A 20780-nucleotide genomic window follows, 5' to 3' on the forward strand; every position below is an offset into this window, starting at 1 on the left:
ATAATTTTTTTAAAGCTCAAAATATTTGATGGCTCCAGTGACCTCCTGGCCAGTATTCAAAGCCCCCCACAATCTGTCTCTGGTCTAACTTTTCAGCTGTGGGACCCCTACTTCCACTCTTTCCTTTCTCTGCAACCCTGCCTTTACACACACGTTCACACACCCTGCAAACACTTGGCTGTAAGCTCTCATTATACTACTCTTTCACCTGTGTCTTTTTTCACTTAACTCCACAAATCCCAAGCATCTGCTATGTTTCAGGCACTGTTCTCTCGGCATCTCTCTTTCTCTATGCAAATCTTATGGGTTATGTTTCTCCCTCCTACTAAATGATATACCATGGTGGGATTTTCCTTCTATAATCATTAATAATTATTTGTGTATTCAAGGGCTCATGTTGGGGGAAAAGATTTAGTACTACAGGAGTGTGTGCAAGCAGGAGGTATGTTGAGAACACAGTGTCTTCTCACAGAGATTTTTATAGCCAAGCTGTATGAGAGAGGACGAGGAGACCAGAAAAGGAGGAATAAGTGATAGAGACATATTAACTTTTAAAACCAAGAAAGCTACCCTGTTTCTAAGTTATCTTCTTGGACACACCCATTTTCCTACAGGAAAGAAAGATGTAATGAGGGAGGAAAGAAAACTATGCTTTCCACATGTTATGTAGATGTTATTATTCCCACTTAAAAGATAAGGAAATCCAGGTTTGAGGTTGTGAAACAATCTGCCTAACGTCATACAGTGAGATGATGAAATAATGATGATTCCAACCCAGTCTTTTTGTCTCCAGCATCAATCTTATTTCCTATACACAGGCTGATGGCTAAAGAAAGAAAAAACTGAAACCTTGATTTGGACCGCTTCTATCCTTCACCTCCCAGCCAGGACCTCGCTCAACAGTTCTCACGAATGCCTTCTCAGAATCCCCATGCCAGGATCCCCAGGGGTCCTCTTCAAGCAGCTCGCTCTGACAAATGACTCAGGCACCAGAACAGGAGCTTTCAAAGTGAATATGCTGCATCATAATTTTCTCTGCCTCTCTTGTTTCACTTAAGCAAAGGGAGAGCTTTGCAAGCATGTGGATCCTTCTTGGCCATTACCCTTAGCAACAACATTAATCTTTGAACACTTCACCATCATTTACTTAAGAGCAATGACATGCCCAGAGATATTCCATGACTGATGGCAAAGTTACTAAACATCTAGATTTCCCGATGCATTTTTTTCTTCCTTTCACCCTGTCATTTCCATGTTAAGACAAAAAGTGTTGTTGTTCAGAGGCCTTCCCAGAAATAGCAAGCAGTTATTATTTAGGGAAGTTCAGGCAAGGATTAGAAGAAGTTGCCCTTTTCTGGCATCCTTTGTTACGCCCTGCTCCTACAACCCCACTGTCCCATTCACTAGTTCCTGTCTCTCCTGCTCACTCTTTGACCATGATTCATTCTTCTTACTTAGTTTAGAGTGGGTCAGTTTTAGTAGAGTATTTTATAGTGTTTATCCTCCGCCGTTCCTTCTTTTTCATCTTTTTGCTGCCACATTCTTTTGGCAAACATTTGCTGAGGATCTACTGCGTGCCAGGCTCTGTGCCAGCAGCTGGGCTTCATAATTTCATTTCTGACAATCACAATAGCTTCCAAATGGATATCCCTGCCTTAAGTTTCTCCCCGAATCCATCTACTACATCCTGCTGCCAAACCAATCTGTCTAAACTCTACTTTGTAAACAGTACTCTCCACCCATCTGTCCATGGGATTAAGTCCCTACTTATTAGCTCTCTTGTATCTGTCCTACAGATGCCTTTTAGACTTTTACATTGTGAGGTCCAGGGTGTTCTATTTATTTACTCCCCGGCATGCCATGTGCATTTCCACCTCGGTGTCTCATAGCTCTCTAAATTTTCAAGTCCTACTCCATGTCCACTTAATAAATGTTTGGGGGCAAACTCCATCCCTGGGACAGCAGAGGATGTGGCCTAACTAATACGTTCTAGTTAAGGAGGAGAACCAACTTAACACTTCTACCTAAGAGGAGTCTGAATGTCCCAGCCTTAGGGATGAGAAGCAATACTAACCATGTGACCTTGCTAAATCCTGAAACAAGAATTCCCATCAAATCACTCTTCCATTCACTCAGTCATTCGATAAAATAGTTTTTGAGTATCACCTATATGCTAGGCATCGTGATGAGTGCTAGGGAACAACAGCGAGTAAGACAAACAGGTTCCTGCCCTGATAAAGATTTTAGCCTAGGAAAAAGGACACATTAAACATACAAACAAGTGCAATATGTGAGTAAATAAAATATTAGGTTGGTGCAAAAGTAATCGCAGTTTTTGCCATTAAAAGTAATGGCAAACTGTGATTGCTTTTGCACTAACCTATAATAGAAATGTGGAGTGTTAATGAAAAGAGAAATAAGTATTGTGATGCAGCAAGGTAGGATATGCTACTGGAGACAGGAGGTGCTATCAAAGAAGGTCTCTGAAGAAGAGGCATTTAAGCAGAAATCCAAATGGTGAAGTCAAGCATTCAAAGAGATACTACAGGCTCTTGAACAGCAAGTATACAGACTCACACACACAAACACACACACACACACACACACACACACTCCCAAAGCCAATGCAGGTCAATAACCTCACTCCTCACAGGCTTTGGTCTTATGTGTAATTCTTTTGTTCAGTGGGGATGTGACAGCCAGCCCCATCTATCATAACCATAATAGCTTCTCTTTTGAGTACACAAACAGCTAAGCCTTTGGTTTGCGGATCTTTAAAATGATTTAAATTTCATCTATATAGTTTTTCTACTTTGCTGTGCTAACACGGTGATTTATTTCCAACTCAAATTTGCATAATATTTCTAGAATCCAACATAGCACCCTGGTGATACTCATCACTCTGTACATTGAAAATAATTGTTGGTTACTTTTTAGAGTTGGTATATACCAGCTCTTTAAAAAATCTGTAAGTTGCTTTCCATACCTCGTTGATTAACTGGATCTTTAGCTACGTAGGCAACATAGTCTGTAGTATCCTATAAAAAAGGGAAAATGACTGTATTTAAAATGGATGAACTGCACTGTTGAAAGAAACATATATTTCGGACATGATACTGAGGCAAGGACTTAAATACAAATGTTTTTATTTAAAGAGACAAGAAAAGCATTGTAAAAGGGAACATAAACAAATATACACTATATAGTTTAACAATTATGGAGTCCATATTCTCTGTCCATTGGGGAAAGAATCAGAAAATTAAAAACTTAGAGGCAGACTGTCATTAAGAATAAAATAGAAAGCAGATAGGGAATATGTTAGGACATATTCTTTAAAAATGGCTAGGGACTATGATGCTATCCTAGATTGAAAGTTGAAGTATCAGGGATTATGCAATCATAAAGGTGACATAAACTAAGATAGGGCATCATGATTTCCTGTTGTCCGAACATATACCACATATATCAGAAAGTAAGTTGACTGAAGAGACATGTTGGATTTTGTGGTTGTTAGCTTGCTTGTATGCAGTGCAAGTTAACTTAAGGGATGATAAAGTGAAAATACAATGAATTTATTTGATCAATATACAGAAAAAGAAAAATCATTTTTTAAAAAAAGAGAACCCCTGAAAAACTTAAGAAGTTCAAAAAGAGATGCACTGCTGACTTTGTAAAAACAAACAAACAAAATGCCACTTGGTAATCCCAGTTTTTATTGAAAACAATAAGCTGATGAATGATAAGGTTTTAATAATTAAAGATGCTTTTTGTTATCTAAGTTCTCAGGAAAAAAATACACACAATGCCATTTGCAGATCAGAAGTATGACTCTCTAGAGGGAAGATGCAATCAACTGGCAGGAAATAAAAGCCCATGTTTGTAATACCCTCAAGGACAATCACTTAATAACCCACAATGAATCACACAGGAAGCGGATCTCAGGGTCAGCATAACTCGTCTTGGGCAATTAAAAAAATAATAATAACACATACCTAAGTAAATTTCTCTTATGCAAAAAGGAAAAAGGTTTTAAATATCCGCTAAATAAATAACGCCATATCTATGGGCTTTGTTTTACGTGAATTTAGAAGGAAAAGCACAATTGCTGGGGACTTTGCCACTCTTATTCAAGTGACGAGGTGGTCTGATGCCAGTCATGCTGTCTGGTAGGTCCAATTATGGGAAAGAGGCGGTGAGACCTCTCCAGACCTCAGTTTCCTCATCTTCAAAACAGCCTCCAACGCTGGTATAGTTCTAAAATTCTACAGCTGTAAACATTTGGGAGAATTTACAGAATGCTAAAAGTAAAGCACAAATAGCAGGGGAAAATATGTTTAAACGTATTTAATTTTTGACACATTCACAATGCATTTTTTAAGTGGAGAAAGTATATATAGCCATAGAGACATTACCAACAAATGTTTTCAGGGCTGACGGATGGAAAACAAGTTAACTGTTTTTGCAAAGAGAGTAAAAATGAGGGCGAGCAAAGGCCAAGAGATGAGAAGACTATTCATTATTTTTGAAATTTTGGAGGAAATCTTGGAGAAAGATTACTATGTTGGACCACAGGGACTTTGAAGTCAGCTTCCTACTCTTGTATGTAGTTCGCCCTAAAGCTGTAAACTATCTCAGTTAGTATCCTAAAACAAATATGGGCATGTGTTAGCAATAGTGGTAGTAGTTACTTCTTGTGACAGTGTGCCAGGCACTGTGCTAACACTAACCACGCATCATTTCACGTAATTCCCACAACACTGTCAGGCAATAGGGATTATCCTCCATTTACACATGAGGACTCTGGAGTTTAGGGAATTTAAATAAATCAAGTCTACTTGACTCCAAAGCCTGGCAGTACATCACACTGCCTCCCCGACCTGATGATAAAACTTCATAGAGATGATTTCTAATGCCAGTGCTTAGGGTGGCTCCAGACTTCTATTTTACTAGACAGGTGCTTTAACCAACTAAGCCATGGCACTGCCGCCAGATTTCTATTTTAAATTTGAATCAACAGGCTTTCTCACCAGCTTCAGAGAGCACAGAGGTGCTCTCAATGCAGCAGGTACAAACCTTCCCCATAGTTGCCACAAATTATTTACTGTTTGTTTTTGATAGGAACGGTGCTTTGGTCAATTTAAAGAACTAAAGGCACGTGAAGAGAGTATGAAAAGATTTAAGATTCTGGAGAACAATAATAGAAATCATTCAGGGCATGCCTTGAGTAAATGAGTGTTTGCACACCAATCTAACATGATGACAACCCTGGAGAAATTTAGGGCAAACACCAATAATTATTTTTCATACTACATGTATAAACACTACTTTAAATCTCTTAAGAAAAGTATTTGAATTCCTTCATGGATGACTGAGCTAGGAAGACGAGAAAGTGCTGGTATTTTTCAGCCCAGATTCAGTTGACCCTCTCTGCCAGCCATCATCCTTGGTGTTGCTAATGAGGCCAGATTACAAGGCTGGATGGAAAAGAGTCCAGAGAGGCTCTTGGGTTCAAATAGCAGCTGCTAAGCACCTGACACCTTGTATGTCCCTTATTTGCTAATGGGAATTCACAATTAGGCATCTGTGGAATTTCTTGGGGAAAAGGTAGAACTCTTAATATTTGGTTTACTTTTAAAAATGGCAGCATCATAGAACTAATATATAATAGTTATTTGAAAATAACTACACCCCAGGCTAAAAGATGAGGAAGTAGTAATGCCTAAAGGGGAAACTGAATAACCATTAATTAGAAAACAAGAGTTTGAAATCCTATGAAGGCTGCTTTTCTTCCATGTGCTTCGTGAGCCAAGATCATGCCACTGCACTCCAGCCTGAGAGACAAGAGTGAGATTACGTCTCAAAAAAAAAAAAGCATGTCTTGGTTTGACATGCTTAAATACTTTGGGTCATTGGTAGCCAATGTGAAGACAAGTAATTATTGAAGTGTTTTTAAGAATTGGCTAATTTAAATAGCATTTACCTACATATTTTATACACAGGTAAGTTACACCAACACCCAAGTGGAAGAACCTGCTTAAATACTTTAGATGCCAGTAAATGAAGCAATGATTACAGAGTAACTTCAGAACTTTACTTCCTTTTGCGATATACAATTATTTCTCCCCCATTGAATATTTAGCAAAAAGTTTAAAACAAATTAAAACTACCATGATATCAGCTGCCAGATTTAGTTTTTAGCATCCTCATATTTTCTTGGGTTTCTAGGTTATCATCCTATCATTGATGACTCTACATTTTATTCCTCAATTAGAAGTGAAAAGTAAATGTGGTGGATAGAAAACAATCAATTGCTAAACTGAATTTTATTGGTTCGTTCCTGAAGGATATAATTTTTTTAAAAGAAATGCTTTGCAGAAAAGAAGGTAATACATTCTAAGAACAAGGTCTGTGTATGTTCCCCTGTTTTCTTGACATTACTGATGTTTAACCATTATGAAAGTCATACTCTGTCCTCTTCTAACCTTTCATCAAAACATATGGAAGGTTAGAAGAGGAAAGAGTACAATAAAAAGACCGATAATGTCACAGAGTGGCAAAAGTATTCTTCTACTTCCTCAGTTTAAACAGATTTGCTTCTTGCTCAGTTGCAGGCTCCCTAGCTTCAAAGCCCCTCTCCTTTTGCTCTGGTCCAGAAATGGTGCAGTAGGGAGTCAAGGAATGACACTCCATTCTGCAAAGTAGGCTTGGAGAAATCCTGTACAATTTCCAGGAAATGAGTACCACATGACCTCTTCTTAGCAGAGAAGAACTACAAGTTCTCTCTCCCCAGCTCAGCATTTCCTCCATGAGCTCCTGCAAACCTGGTTGCTCATTCCAGATTAGACTTAATTGACTTGGTTGATATACCAAGTGCAGTTGATTAGTAAAGTGTGCCAGAAACTCTGTGTTGAGAAGAAATTCTAAGGCAGGATTGAGCAACACATGTGTGACATACTTGCTTTTCATGACCTAGACATTATCAACAAGAAACTTATTAGATGATAACTCCATGGCTAATAACATAATGGAGCACTACTAGTTTCATCTACTAATCCAAACATTTTAAAATTTAATGATAGGAAATATTTTGCCCAAGGCAAATTTTTTATTATCTGCTACATGTAGCTATTCACAGACTGTAATAGTATGTTAGGAAAAGACATGTAGTGGCTAATATGGTTTATGTAAAAGTTATTTCTTTTTATCATCCAGCCCCAAACATCAAGAAGTTATTTTAACTCATAAAAAGAACTTTTGTGAATCCATACTTACAGGATCTCCTCCAGAGGCAAACGAAATAGACTGCATATGATGATTTGCAATAATCTGAAAAACATAAATATGTATGCTAATATGAAGTAATCATTATTTCTAGTTATATACAGTGTAACAGTAATAGACATACATTTGTTTGTTTTGTTTTTACCTGATCAGCATCCCTTTGGAAACCACCCCACCTACGCTGTATAATAATCTCATTTAAACCATGAGATTCTGGTGATTTTGTGATGCCCATCTCACTGCCCTTGCCTACCCAGGTGGAACATTATCTAGGGCTAGCCAATCAGAAAATACCATCTCTCTGGATACAGCAGAGCCAATCAATGTCTTTTGAGAAGAATTGAAATGAATAATAGGAGAGAAAGCATCTCTCTCTGCCATTAAAAACTATGTAAGCCCAAAGCTTCTGGGGGCCATATTACGCTGCCATGTGAGAAAAGTCTGCTGGAATATGAAGTTTTTCTTCTGATGAAAATCAGAACTGAGAACTAAAAATAGGAAAAAAGTCTGCTGGTAACATTTGTTCCATCACTTTAACCAATATATTTCACCTGTCCCTTTATATTTTTGTTTATTTTTGCAAAAGTTAGTTTGAATTTGATTTCAGTCATTCACTACTAAATGTATCCTGAGTAAGGCACTAACATTAAGACTTCTAATATGAATAAGAATCGCCAAGTAAACTGCATTAATCAGCTAAGAAGACTGTCCTTTATTTGAGAGTCTAGGATTGCTTGTTTGGAAACCACAGTATAATGACCATTTGCAGAGCCATATTTGTCATGCTATTTTGAAGGTTCATTAAAACACCAACTATGCAACTATTGACTAATCCTGTTTTCAGAATTGTGTGACAGAATCTACCAAAGCTGATTATATGAGATGACCAAGCAATTCTATTCCTAGATGTATATCCAACACGATTGTGTAAATATGTGCAACAAAAAATATTCTCAAAGAAGATAATAACTGCCCTGTTCATAAAGCCCTAAATTGGAAACAATCCCAACGATGACTATTGTAATATTCAAATGGTGGCATACTATATAGCAACAACATGTTTGTTGAGCAAAAGAAGCCTAATACAAAGAATATATACTGCATGGCTTAATTTATATGAAGTTCAAAACTAGGCAAAATTATGGTATTTGAAATCAGAATAGTGGTTATTTCTGGAGCACAGGAAGAAAGGGCAAACGGTTTTCTGGGATGCTGGAGTTTCTTGATCAGAGTATTGGTTATAAAACTGTTCATTTTGTGATAATTATTATGGACTTATTATCTGTGTACTTGTCTACATTTATATTTCAGTAAAAACAAAGTCAATATACAAAGATCAATGTCATTCCCATATATCAACAATAGTTGGCCGGGCGCGGTGGCTCACGCCTGTAATCCCAGCACTTTGGGAGGCCGAGGCGGGCAGATCACGAGGTCAGGAGATCGAGACCATCCTGGCTAACATGGTGAAACCCTGTCTCTACTAAAAATACAAAAAATTAGCCGGGCATGGTGGTGGGCACCTGTAGTCCCAGCTACTTGGGAGGCTGAAGGAGGAGAATGGTGTGAACCTGGGAGGTGGAGCTTGCAGTGAGCCAAGATCGTACCACAGCACTCCAGCCTGGGCAACAGAGTGAGACTGTCTCAAAAAACAAACAAACAAACAAAAGCCAATTAGACACTGTATTTGGGGGAGAAAGGTACACTTTGTAAGAGTACTTTAGTATAAAACTAATCAGAATCATGTAATGCTTTTTGGAAAACTTCATTGAAGAGTATAAATAAGACCTGAACAAATAGAAAGATATACATCACTTTCACAGATGAGAAGACGGTATGACAAAGGTGTCAATCCTACCCCAGATTAATTTATAAATTCCATGCAATCCCAATAAAAATGCTTCTAAAATTCACATGGAAGAATAAATGTGCAAGAGAGCTAAAGCAAATTTTAAAAGAACAAATGCATAAGAATTCCTTTATCAGATAAGAAATATTATAATATCATATTCAAGATGCCCCTAAATTCATATGAAAGAATAAATGAGCAAGAAGAGTTAGGGCAATTTTTTAAAGAACAAAGACAAAATATTCCTGATCAAACAGCAAGATATGAAAGTGTAGAAATTTCACAAGAATTCAAAGTCTAAAAATAGACTCATGTATTTAAGAACTTTTAGTCTATGATAAATGTGACACCAAGCAGCAGTCAGCCAGAAATTATGTGTCCATGGTGAGGAGAACTAGAGCAGAGGCTCCCAACTCCCCTGGCCACAGACCAGTACCAGTCCGTGGCCTGTTAGGAACCGGGCTGCACAGCAGGGGTGGGCAGTGGGCGAGCGACAGAAGCTTCATGTGTATTTACTGCTGCTTCCTGTTGCTCACATTACTGTCTGAGTTCTGCCTCCTGTCAGATCAACGGTGACGAACGGTGACGTCAGATTCTCATAGGAGAATGAACCCTTTTGTGAACTACGCATATGAGGGATCTACGTTGCATGCTCCTTATGAGAATCTAATGCTTGATGATCTCAGGTAGAGCTGAGGTGGTGATGCCAGCGCTGGGGAGTGGCTGCAAATACAGATTAACAATAGCAGAGAGGTTTGACTGCACAGAGACCATAATAAATCAATTGCTTGCAGACTCATATCAAAACCCTATCAGTAAGTAGCAAGTGACACTTAAGCTGCATCTGGTGGCAGGCTACATAGTGGCAAGTGAGTTGATGTACTTCAGTTTGTACAGCTGCAGCTGATGGCAGGTTTTAAGTCAGAATCTGACGATTTTAGTTTGTGCCTGGCCCGCCCATTATCTTATTTACCACTTCCAGCCATGTCTCTTTCCTGCACCGTGCACTTTCTCAGTCACAGTTTTGGTAAGCCCATTAGCTAACCCTAGCCAAAATGAGTAAAAAACAAACTTCGCTGGAGAGTTTCTTTGAAAAGGGAGAAAGATCCACGATGAGACTGCAGAAGACTTTAAGGCTGCCAACAAAAAGAAAGCTGCATTTAAAAGAAAATACCAAGAGTCCTACTTAAAATGCCAGTTCATTACAACAGGTGATTCACATTCTCCAAGCTCACTTTGTATAATATGTAGCAAGTGGCTGTGTAACAAACCCATGAAGCCTTCTAAACTGCTTTGTCACATGGAGACCAAGCACCCTGCATTAATACTAAGCCTTTGGAGTTTTTCAAAAGAAAACAATGTGAACATAAAGAATAGAAGCAATTATTGAAGGCTACCACTTCATCAAATGTATCTGCACTGGGAGCATCATTCTTAGTGCCTAACCACTTTGCTAAAGCTAAGAAGCCCTTTACTATTGGTGAAGAGTTGATCCTGCCTGCTACTAAGGACATTTGTCATGAACTTTTAGGAGAGGCTGCAGTTCAAAAGGTGGCATGTGTTCCTCTTTTGGGTAGCACCACAACTAGATGAATAGATTAAATATCAGAGGATAATGAGGTACAATTGTTAGAAAGGATTAATGAGTCACCGTGGTACACAATCCAGGTTGATGAGTCTACTGATGCTGACAACAAAGCAACAATGCTTTTTTGAGTATGATATATTTTTCAGGAGGATGTGAATGAGGATACATTATATGCACTTTTGTTGCCAACCAGCACCACAGCTGCAGAACTATTCAAGTCTTTGAATGATTACATATCAGGAAAATGGAATCAGTCATTTTGCATCGGTATACGCATGGGTGAATCAGTTGCCATGACTGGATGGCATTTTGGTTTCACTAATCAGGTCAAAGAGGTCGCTTCTGAATGTGAGTCTATGCACCGTGTCATCCATACAGAAATGATGGCTAGTTGGAAAATGTCACCTGAAGTTAACAACATTTTGCAGTATGTGATTAAAATTATCAACCATATTATACATGACCTTCACTCACATCTGTTTGCACAGCTCTGTGAGGAGATGGACGCAGAGCACACATGTCTTCTCTTATACACAGAAGTGAGATGGCTTTCTAAAGGTAGATCACCGGCCAGAGTTTTCGAGTTAAGAGAGCTGCTGCAGAGATTTCTTTTTAGAAAAACAGTCACCATTGGCGGCACATTTCAGTGACACAGAATGGGTCACAAAACTTGCTTACTTGTGTGACGTATTCAACCTGCTCAATGAACTCTGTCACTTCAGGGAAGAACAACAACTGTGTTCAAGTTGGCAGATAAAGTGGCTGCTTTCAAAGCTAAACTGGAATCGTGGGGGTGACAAATGAACACTGGGATTTCTGACATTTCAAACATTAGCAGAGATTTTGAAAGAGACTGAGCCAGGGTCTTCTTTCTCCCAGCTGGTGCATGATCACCTATCTCAGCTTTCCAGAGATTTTGAGCATTACTTCCTGTATTAGTCAGGGTTCTCTAGAAGGACAGAACTAATGGAATATATATATACACATATATACATATGCACACATATATATACACATATATATATGTAAAGGGGAGTTCATTAAGTATTGACTCACACTATCACAAGGTCCCACAATAGGCCATCTGCAGGCTGAGGAGCGAGGAGAGCCAGTCCAAGTTCTAAAACTGAAGAACTTGGAGTCCGATGTTCGAGGGCAGGAAGCATCCAGTACAGGAGAAAGATTTAGGCTGGGAGGCTAGGCCAGTCTCTTTTCACATTTTTCTGCCTGCTTATATTCTAGCCAAGCTGGCAGCTGATTAGATTGTGCCCACCCAGATTAAGGGTGGGTCTGCCTTTCCCAGTCCACTGACTCAAATGTTAATCTCCTTTGGCAACACCCTCATACACACACCAAGGATAAATAATTGTATCCTCCAATCCAATCAAGTTGACACTCAGTATTAACCATCACACTTCCCATCCACAAAAGACAGAATGGATCTGTGACCCATTTGTGAATAAGCCAGGTGAATCCACTTTGTCCATGCTAGAAGAGGATCAACTGCTTGATATTGCAAATGGCGGTGGCCTTAAAAGTATGTTTGAGACAACTTCAAATCTCCATACGTTCTCGATTAAAGTCAAGGCGGAATATCCTGAGATTGCCACAAAAGTACTGAAAAGTCTCCTTTCATTTTCAACATCCTATCTTTGTGAGGCAGGATTTTCCGCAGTAACAGCAACCAAAATGAGATTACAGAATCCACTGGACATAAGGAACACACCTTGGATGTCACTGTGTCTCATCACCGTCTAGTTGCAGGACTGTCTAGTTGCAGGAAAACAAGCTCAGGGCTCCCACTGATTCTACATTATGGTGAGTTGTATAATTCTACGTAACTACAATGTTATAATAATAGAAATAAAGTGCAGAATAAATGAAACGTGCTTGAATCCTTAAGTATACACAGTCATATAATTCATAGAAGTATATACAACTTAAAAGCAGAGGCTTTTAAGTTGAAGACAGGTAAAACATGTTTTTAAAAAACACACAAAATAGTATTTTGCTATGAATACATAAAGATACATGTAAATGCAAATAAAAAGAATTTAAAGAGTACACGCCGCATTGGTAATAGTGGAAAAATACCTACTCGGAGAAAAGAAATGGGACCAAGTATTTCTTCGCTATAACTAAAAAAAGAAAAAGAAAAAAAGGACAATATATATGTCGTTTGTGAATTTAACTTTTTAAATGACAACACTAAAAGGACAGAATGGATTAGTTAATATGCTGATCTGTGGTTATGGATGTTGTCTGGTTTGGAAACGTGGATTTAGAAGTCATCAGCACATAGATAAATTGCCCTGGGGAGGAGGAAGAAGGGAGGGGAGGCACATTAATGTTAGGAGGGCCATGTAAAGTTATTTTCCAGTTTGCTGCATCACAAGCAGCAGTAGGGTTAAGTAACACAGAAACTGTTACGCCTCTTGCCTACAAGGTCCCTAGATACCAAGTTCGAATCGACGGAAACGTAGCTCAAAAAGCGACGCCCACACCCCGGGAAAAACATTGAGCTACGCCAACCACAGTGGCGCGCCAAGCAGGAGGCGGTACCTGAGGACCACGCCTGCGCGCGGGGTTACGCAAGCGCGCAGCCTTTGCGCACGCGCACAAACGCACGGCCGCGCAGCATCTATCTTGCTGGAAGCTTTTTGCCAGAGGTTGAGCGGTTTGCATAATGTCGGAAATGGCCGAGTTGTCAGAGCTGTATGAAGAGAGCAGTGACCTGCAAATGGATGTGATGCCTGGCGAGGGTGACCTACCGCAGATGGAGGTAGGCAGCGGGAGCCGGGAGCTATCCCTGCGTCCCTCCCGCAGCGGGGCCCCGCCACAGCTCGAGGAGGAAGGCCCAATGGAGGAGGAGGAGGCCCAGCCAATGGCGGCGCCAGAGGGGAAACGGAGCCTTGCTAACGGGCCCAACGCTGGGGAGCAGCCAGGCCAGGTGGCGGGCGCAGACTTCGAGAGCGAGGACGAGGGCGAGGAATTTGATGACTGGGAGGACGACTACGACTATCCCGAAGAGGAGCAGCTTAGTGGTGCCGGCTACAGAGTAGCAGCAGCTCTTGAAGAAGCCGACAAGATGTTTCTGAGAACAAGAGAAGCAGCCCTGGATGGCGGGTTTCAGATGCATTATGAGAAGACCCCGTTTGATCAGTTAGCTTTTATCGAAGAGCTTTTTTCACTGATGGTTGTCAATCGTCTGACCGAAGAACTCGGCTGTGATGAGATTATTGATAGAGAGTAGTTACATGCTGTTAAAAGAGGAGGAAACTACTTGAGGAGGGACCCAACTTTCCGCTATCTTTTGGGTTCATTCCAAATAGTTTTGTGCCATTGAAAAACTTGACCTTCAAAAAAATTTGTTTTTCAGAATAGAAGACAATAGGACAGTGACTGCACAGTTGTGAAAAAGGAGGAGAATCATTAAAGAAAAAGGAAAAAAGATTTTAAGACTGTTGAAATCTGTTATCAAGAATGTCCTAAAACACCTATGGCTTTGACTTTGTTATTGATCCAGATTATTTTCCTTGCATTGGGGAAAATATCTTTCGTATTTGTTTGCTGTAAAGATGGTTTTGCAAGAATAAGTCATGACCAAGACAAACTGCCAATACAAGAGCCCACTGATATTAATTATATAATGAGAAAAAATGTATCCAACTAGGACACATATCTTTTGAGTTATTTGGACTGAAAGTTTAAGAAAACTTGGGAAATTCTATTTTGTGATCTAGTCAAGCCATAGTTATCAAAGGCTAAATTTTCAGTGTAAGATAAATGAAGTATTCTTCATTATTCCAAAAGGATGAGTAAACTCAAAGATGTATCACGTGTGCTCTGTATCTTAAGATGTGTTTCCAAGAGCGTCTGAAATTTTGTTTGTACATGTATCTTGATCATTTATAAAGCCACTGTGATCTATAAATCAAGAAAATTCATTGTCATAACCATTTTTAAAAGTCAAAAATTAAGACATCTTTAATTAAAAACTTTCAAATCTAGACACTAAATGTGTGTGAATGTACAATGAAACCATTGCTCACGCTGTTATATACTAGAGAAATTTTGTTTTGCTTGCTGTTTTAATTTGACAGGTGAAATACTTTAGTTGAACTTCATATTGTAAGAACTGTTAATAAAAAGTTGTCAAGTAAAAAGCCCTATATCTAAAAAGACTTTATGAACAGTTATTCTATCAACTTTTAAAGGTTTTAAACCTACCCAGAAATTACTTTGGTATCTGAAGTTTCCCTCTGTCTCCTCCTCTAATTAAGCTTGTTATTTGTTATGCACCAGCATTGGAGATAATAAAATTTCTTGTTCTGTGTATTTTGTTTGGCTAATAATATTGCATACATACTTTATACTAGTTTTTATTGTATGTGTTAACCAGTATTAAGGGAAAATAATCCAGCTTCAGCTATCTAATTCACAAATTAATTTCTGGAAATTAAACTTTGTAAATTAAGTTTTTGCCCTACAAGAATTTGCTGGTCTAGGAAAACCTGCCCTATCAATGAGTATGTTGCCATGGTTACCTTACTAAGATGCTGAGGTTCTAGGAGAGTAATGATTACATCAGAAGGCTATGTTCAGCAAAATGAGTGTATCAGCAGGTTTTATCATGATCAGTAAAAAGGTTCCAGATGCTTCTGCTCCATTATAGCAGTAAAGAACGAATATCCAATGCAACAGGACAATTCAGAGCCTTATTTATTTTATGGTCATCCTGCCTTTTGGGAGAGAGATCTGTAAAAGATAGGACTGTGACAAGGATGATCAGAATTGTTCAGACACTAGCTGGGTTGGGAGGGAGAGATGGTGGAAGTAAAGTGTTGGTTCTTAGACTTCTTAATCCTACCACTTCCACTGCTATCTCAATTAGCCTGTAGCTACGGTCAGATGAGTGTGGATAGATAATTAATTTCATGCGTGATGTAAATTAGTTTGGATGGGGGTATGCTAGTGCACAATAAACTGGCTGGTTGTATTTACCTCCAGATGTTTATCTTTACTAGGAAAGGTAAACTCTTGGGAAAAAAAAATCTGACGTCCACAAACTAGAAGGTTGTGATTCTGTTTCTCTCTGGGACTAAGTAGGGCACAAGAGTTGGGGGTGGGAAACACTCCCTGTTACATCTGAAGGCCCATCTTAGGGAGAAAAACCTGGGCTCTGCAATTGGCTCGGTTGTTTTTCAGTCTTAAAAATAGGCAGTAAGCTGAGAGACAATGAAAATTGTAAATACTTATTTGTATTTATTGAGGATAGAAAATTAACATTTTAACACCCCTTTTAGGGGTGTAAAATCATTTGTATTTCCTTTACATGCAGTTACCACAGACAAACCAGACTACTTGGTTAAAATTTGGGTTCTACTATTTGTTAGCTCAGTAACTGGGAAATTAATCTCTCGGGCTTGGGTCCTGAACTGAAAATAGGGACAATTGGATGTACCTTACAAATTGTGAGGACTAAATGAAGATGTGTGTGAGAGTGTGTGTGTGTTTGTGTGTGTGTGTGTGTGTGTGTGTGTGTGTATCTTCATTTAAGGGAACTAGAGAAAGGAGTTCTGGGGAAATTCTAACTGATTTTGCAAGATAGGGGATTTAAAGAAGCTTTTGAGTACACAGTGTGATTAGGGAGAGTTTTGCAAATTTATCCATATGTATTACAAATGTTCGCTTAGATCAGATATCCCATGTTGGCTATCTTCAGGCCACAGATCTATTTTGTTTGGTTCATGCTTATAATTTTAAGAGACCAACATCTCAGTACAGAGATAGCAGCTAAAAATCTAGATTCTTACCTTTTTATTATTATTTTTTTAAAGTAAAAGATCTGGGAGCCTTTGACCTATAGACCTATGTAGCCAAAAACCAAACAGACAAAAAAGCAAACAAACAAACAAAAACATCTGATTCACCTTTAGACAAGGAAGGTGTTCTGTTTGCCAAGTGTCAGTGTTATCTCCCCAACATAGAGGCCAGGTAGCACTTGATATTTATCATTGGGCTTGCACCATTGTTTTTTCTTGTGTTTGCACAGCTTGCGTTACCTACTTGGCCTCTAAATATCTCAAGTTGCCTCTCCTTGTAGAGACTAAAGGATGTCTCAGTTTTTGCCTGTTTTACCTTAACTCTATTACCCTTCTGAATTCAGTATCTGTTAGAGTTGTAGAAATCAGTAAAGAATTAGTGGGAGTGTGAGCTACTGAGACTGACGTTTTTGCTTGAGGCCCTAAAATACTATATTAAAGTATGTCAATAAAGTCTGTCGCTTGAATTTTGAAACAAGGAAATACCTATAACTTACCCTTGCAAAAGTGTATTTTCCCATCCTGAAATATGGTAATATTTAAAAATTGCAAGCATTACATGTTTAATATTTTCTGCCTCTGGAGGTTTGTAAAATATTTTCTGGGAACGAATGGTTATATTCTTGATGTTCTCAGTGACCAAAGATAAATGTGAACTATCTGTTCCATAAATGCTATCATCTATGAATATATCCATAAACTTGAACCTTTGTTTTTAGTCCAAAGTATATCTTAGAAATTAAGTGGGGATGGGGAAAGCATTAATATTTCTTTGTATTTATTTTAGAACTTCCAGTGGTAGCGTTAAGGATTTAATTAATCCTTTTCTTGTGCTGTATCCACAAAGTCTCTAATCTTCGCTGTGTTCATTTCTTAAACATTTTAGTTGCCTTTCTCACAAGACATAAAGCTTCTTGAGTTGAGGCCTCTACAGTGGCACATCTCTCCCACCTTCCAGCCATTTCCCCTAGGCCTGCAGAAAAGCTCAAAATAGTTACTAAAAATCAGCCCTCAGGTCTGAGATAAATGAGATCTTAACTTTGGTCCCCACTCCAGCAGTGGGCTGAATACAACCCCGTTCCATGGCACCAGTGCAGAAAAGATGTGGATTACTTTAAAAGGCACATCATATTACTACAGTTACTGGTAATGAAAATCACCCATTTTCCTCACCTCTGTTTTGCCTGAAAGGTTATGGATGGGTAGTAATACTTTGCCCTAAAGAAGGGTACTGAAGGGGAAAGAGAGACTGAGAATAAACTCTGCCCCACCACATACACCACAATCCCATTCTTCATAAATTCCTCATTCATTTCAGGAACCCCACAGAAAGGGTCATCTTAAAAAATGATCATTAGATTCTACCCAAAAGGCTGTCATTATGATGGCTTCAGCTTTGCCCACTCTTCCTCCCTTACAAAACTCCGAGATAATCTGAGGGCTCCTCTACTTAGTGAGATTTCATAACTAAAAGCATTGAACTTTCGTAGTACCATCCGTGTGAATGAAAACTAAAAATAAATTTTGCATCTACATATGTACTGAAGTCGAAATGTCAGAATGACTGAATGAATGTTTTACCACTCATATGTGTCATGTCTTCCAAGCACAGCCCAAAATGTTATGCTCTCTTTACACCAATAGCATCACCACTCTTGGAAGATCAACCAGGACCCAACTAGACAAGAATTTACTTGTAACTGTTTCATGTTAGCACTTTTCCTCTAAGGTGTTGTATACTACTGCTTAAACAGTGTATTTTATTCTGTTTTTTAATTTAGAAAATAAAATAGCCCTCAAAACCTGTACTTATATGTTACTGATAATTTTATAATCTTATAATATGTTCTTCCTATTAAGTACTGAGTATATGAAAAGGTCTCTGAGAATATTTGAGTAAATAATAATAATAGGTATTATGTGACTGGCACACACTATATAATTTACATCTATTATCTCATTGAATCCTCTAAACAGACCTATGAGACACTTAAAATCCATCCTCTCAGAAACCTTATAAATAAGTACCATAATCCTCATTTCACTGATGAAGAAAACTGAAGCCCAGAGTAGTAGAGTCACTTGCTAGTAAGTGGCAAAGCCAGCATTTCAACCCATATGTAACCTCAGAGCTTTTAGCATGTTATTATTATTAAGTACACATTAAACCTTGATCAACAGCACTCCACACAATAAAACCTTAACTGTAAAGAAACTTGGATCACAACATATTAGACAAAGAGGAAAATCAGATCCTAACACACATACATAACCTGATAGAAGGAATTTAGTTTAAAAAATTAAAAGCAAGCCAAACAAAACGTCCTTGTTAAGGTACATATTTAGCCCAATGCCTACGTAAATTCTACATTTGCTTCAGCAATGCTGTTCTTTGAGAAATGAGGTTCACAATGAAAACTCAGGCACACCACAGTATCATAAATTATTAAGGAAGAAAGCATTATCTTTTATACAATACCATTTTAGAAAGCTTCTCAACTACAAGAATTGGAAGAAAATATTTTCTGCTTAAATTTCAGTTTGCTAGAACACTAACCCTAACATCACCTTTCCCGTTTGTCCCTCATCTGCACCCTGGCCCAACACACAGTCTGTCAGTTGTGATAATGGAATTGCTATCCATTTGGGGAGGGTTGGTGGAGACATCAATGATCAATTTAAGGATATGAGTTGCTAAATGATATTTTCTATGTTCTTTGCACCTTAGTTCTTCATTCAAAGCCAATTAGGTAGGGGCACGTATGTAGGTGGTTACACGCCCCAGTGATGGGTTGGTAATGCTGTTGTTCTAATGATTGTTACGCATAAATCTTCAGCAGATTTTTCCCTTGTGCTGTCTTAAGTTGTAGACATACTCTGTCTAAAACTTTATTCTTTTCATTATCCCCAGGCTTCTCTGGAAAAATAGATATGTTAAACTATAAATGACATTTGTGATCTTACCTGTTGGTTGTCAAGATTCATCAGTGTGAGACTGCATGTTGAGATGGTCAGTTTTATATTCATTCCTGAAAACTGAAGATTACTTTTGCCAAGAACTGTTGATAGGAACTTAACTGGAGGCTTTAAAAATTAAAGAAGAAAAACAAAACACTGTCAGGAATTTTGTCACAGAATGAATGTTAATGTTTTTTAAATGTTAAAAATGAGTCAAAGTCCAAACTCTTCCTTTCTATTTTACCTTATATAAATCAAATGAAAGGGAATGATTTTTATTAAATAAACATGTTTTTAAAATTAGAATGCAGCAAATTCTTTATTAAGTAGTGAAATTTAGGCCCTCAGAACTTTCTCCTAGTTTCTCTCCTCCCCAGGTGCTGGGAGTGGACTCCTGCTTGAATGTAAACAAATTCCTGTGAGAGTTTAGACCAGCTGAACTCTTGCGTCCTTTTCAATACTGCAAATCTAAAAGAAGAAAAATTTGACAATCCACTGAATCTAACGCCACAGAAGGCATTGATGAACTCTCCAATTACACAACTGCTTCCTTCTCTGAAGCCATCCCTGTTCCTCCCTCATCTTTCCCTTGCCAGAGTTAAAAAGTCCTCTCTACTAGTCTAATTGTTACCTTCAGATAATCATGATGCCTGAAATTCTAACATTGGGCATTCTTTTAGGTTAAATTGTTGTTTTCAGAAGGTCCTAATTGTTAAAATGAACAAATATTACTAGGAAGGCGTTAGCCCCTTCCACATTAACTCATTAATAAAGATGATTTACCAGAAATTACTAATAGAGATTTAGAAGAAGATCCTGAGGAAAGGGACATGTTTTTTTGTTTGTTTTGTTTGTTTGTTTGTTTTTTGAGACGGATTCTCATTCCGTCGCCCAGGCTGGAGTGCAGTGGCGCGATCTGGAAAGGGACATGTTTTGATAGAAGTCAAAATTCTGGACCAGGCATTTCTCAAGAAGAGGAGGTGTGGGGGTTTGGTGAAGAATCATGAGAGTAGGGGGTACCCAGGAATTATAAAGAAAAGCACTGGGGTCATATGTCCACAAAGGCATACCAACAGGGGGGCGAGAGGGTGGGCTGGTAGATTTCCTCAGGCAGAAATGCCACTTACTAACTGATGACCTTGGACAAATCACCTTTCTAAGCCTCAATTTCCTTTTATATAAAAAGTGGGGGAAAAAAAACAGTAGCCACATCATAAGGGCTGTTGTGAAGATTAAATAATAACTGGAGAACATTTAGCACAGTATTTGGCTAGGTACA

The 20780-nt window shown here is 38.5% G+C and overlaps 2 protein-coding genes across 2 annotated transcripts in view; one reads left to right on the plus strand and one right to left on the minus strand.

The window, feature by feature from the left end:
• Positions 1 to 389: 389 nt before the first annotated feature.
• LOC116272733 (SHC-transforming protein 4-like) overlaps positions 390 to 20780 on the minus strand; it is a 99834-nt gene continuing 79443 nt past the window's right edge. Inside the window, exons 4-6 of the mRNA XM_031661507.1 lie at positions 19508 to 19627; positions 7273 to 7326; positions 390 to 3038 (exon numbers count right to left, since the gene is read on the minus strand). Coding sequence (XP_031517367.1) covers positions 2958 to 3038; positions 7273 to 7326; positions 19508 to 19627 — 255 coding nt within the window. The 3' untranslated portion in view covers positions 390 to 2957. The remainder of the gene's footprint in view (positions 3039 to 7272; positions 7327 to 19507; positions 19628 to 20780) is intronic.
• Positions 12443 to 15056, plus strand: LOC116272734 (EP300-interacting inhibitor of differentiation 1). Its single transcript, XM_031661508.1, has one exon. The coding sequence runs from the start codon at positions 13405 to 13407 to the stop codon at positions 13969 to 13971; it is 567 nt and encodes a 188-aa protein (XP_031517368.1). The 5' UTR covers positions 12443 to 13404; the 3' UTR covers positions 13972 to 15056.

The sequence above is a fragment of the Papio anubis genome, unplaced genomic scaffold (assembly GCF_008728515.1).
Source record: "Papio anubis isolate 15944 unplaced genomic scaffold, Panubis1.0 scaffold177, whole genome shotgun sequence".
In the NCBI taxonomy this organism is placed as follows: domain Eukaryota; kingdom Metazoa; phylum Chordata; class Mammalia; order Primates; family Cercopithecidae; genus Papio; species Papio anubis.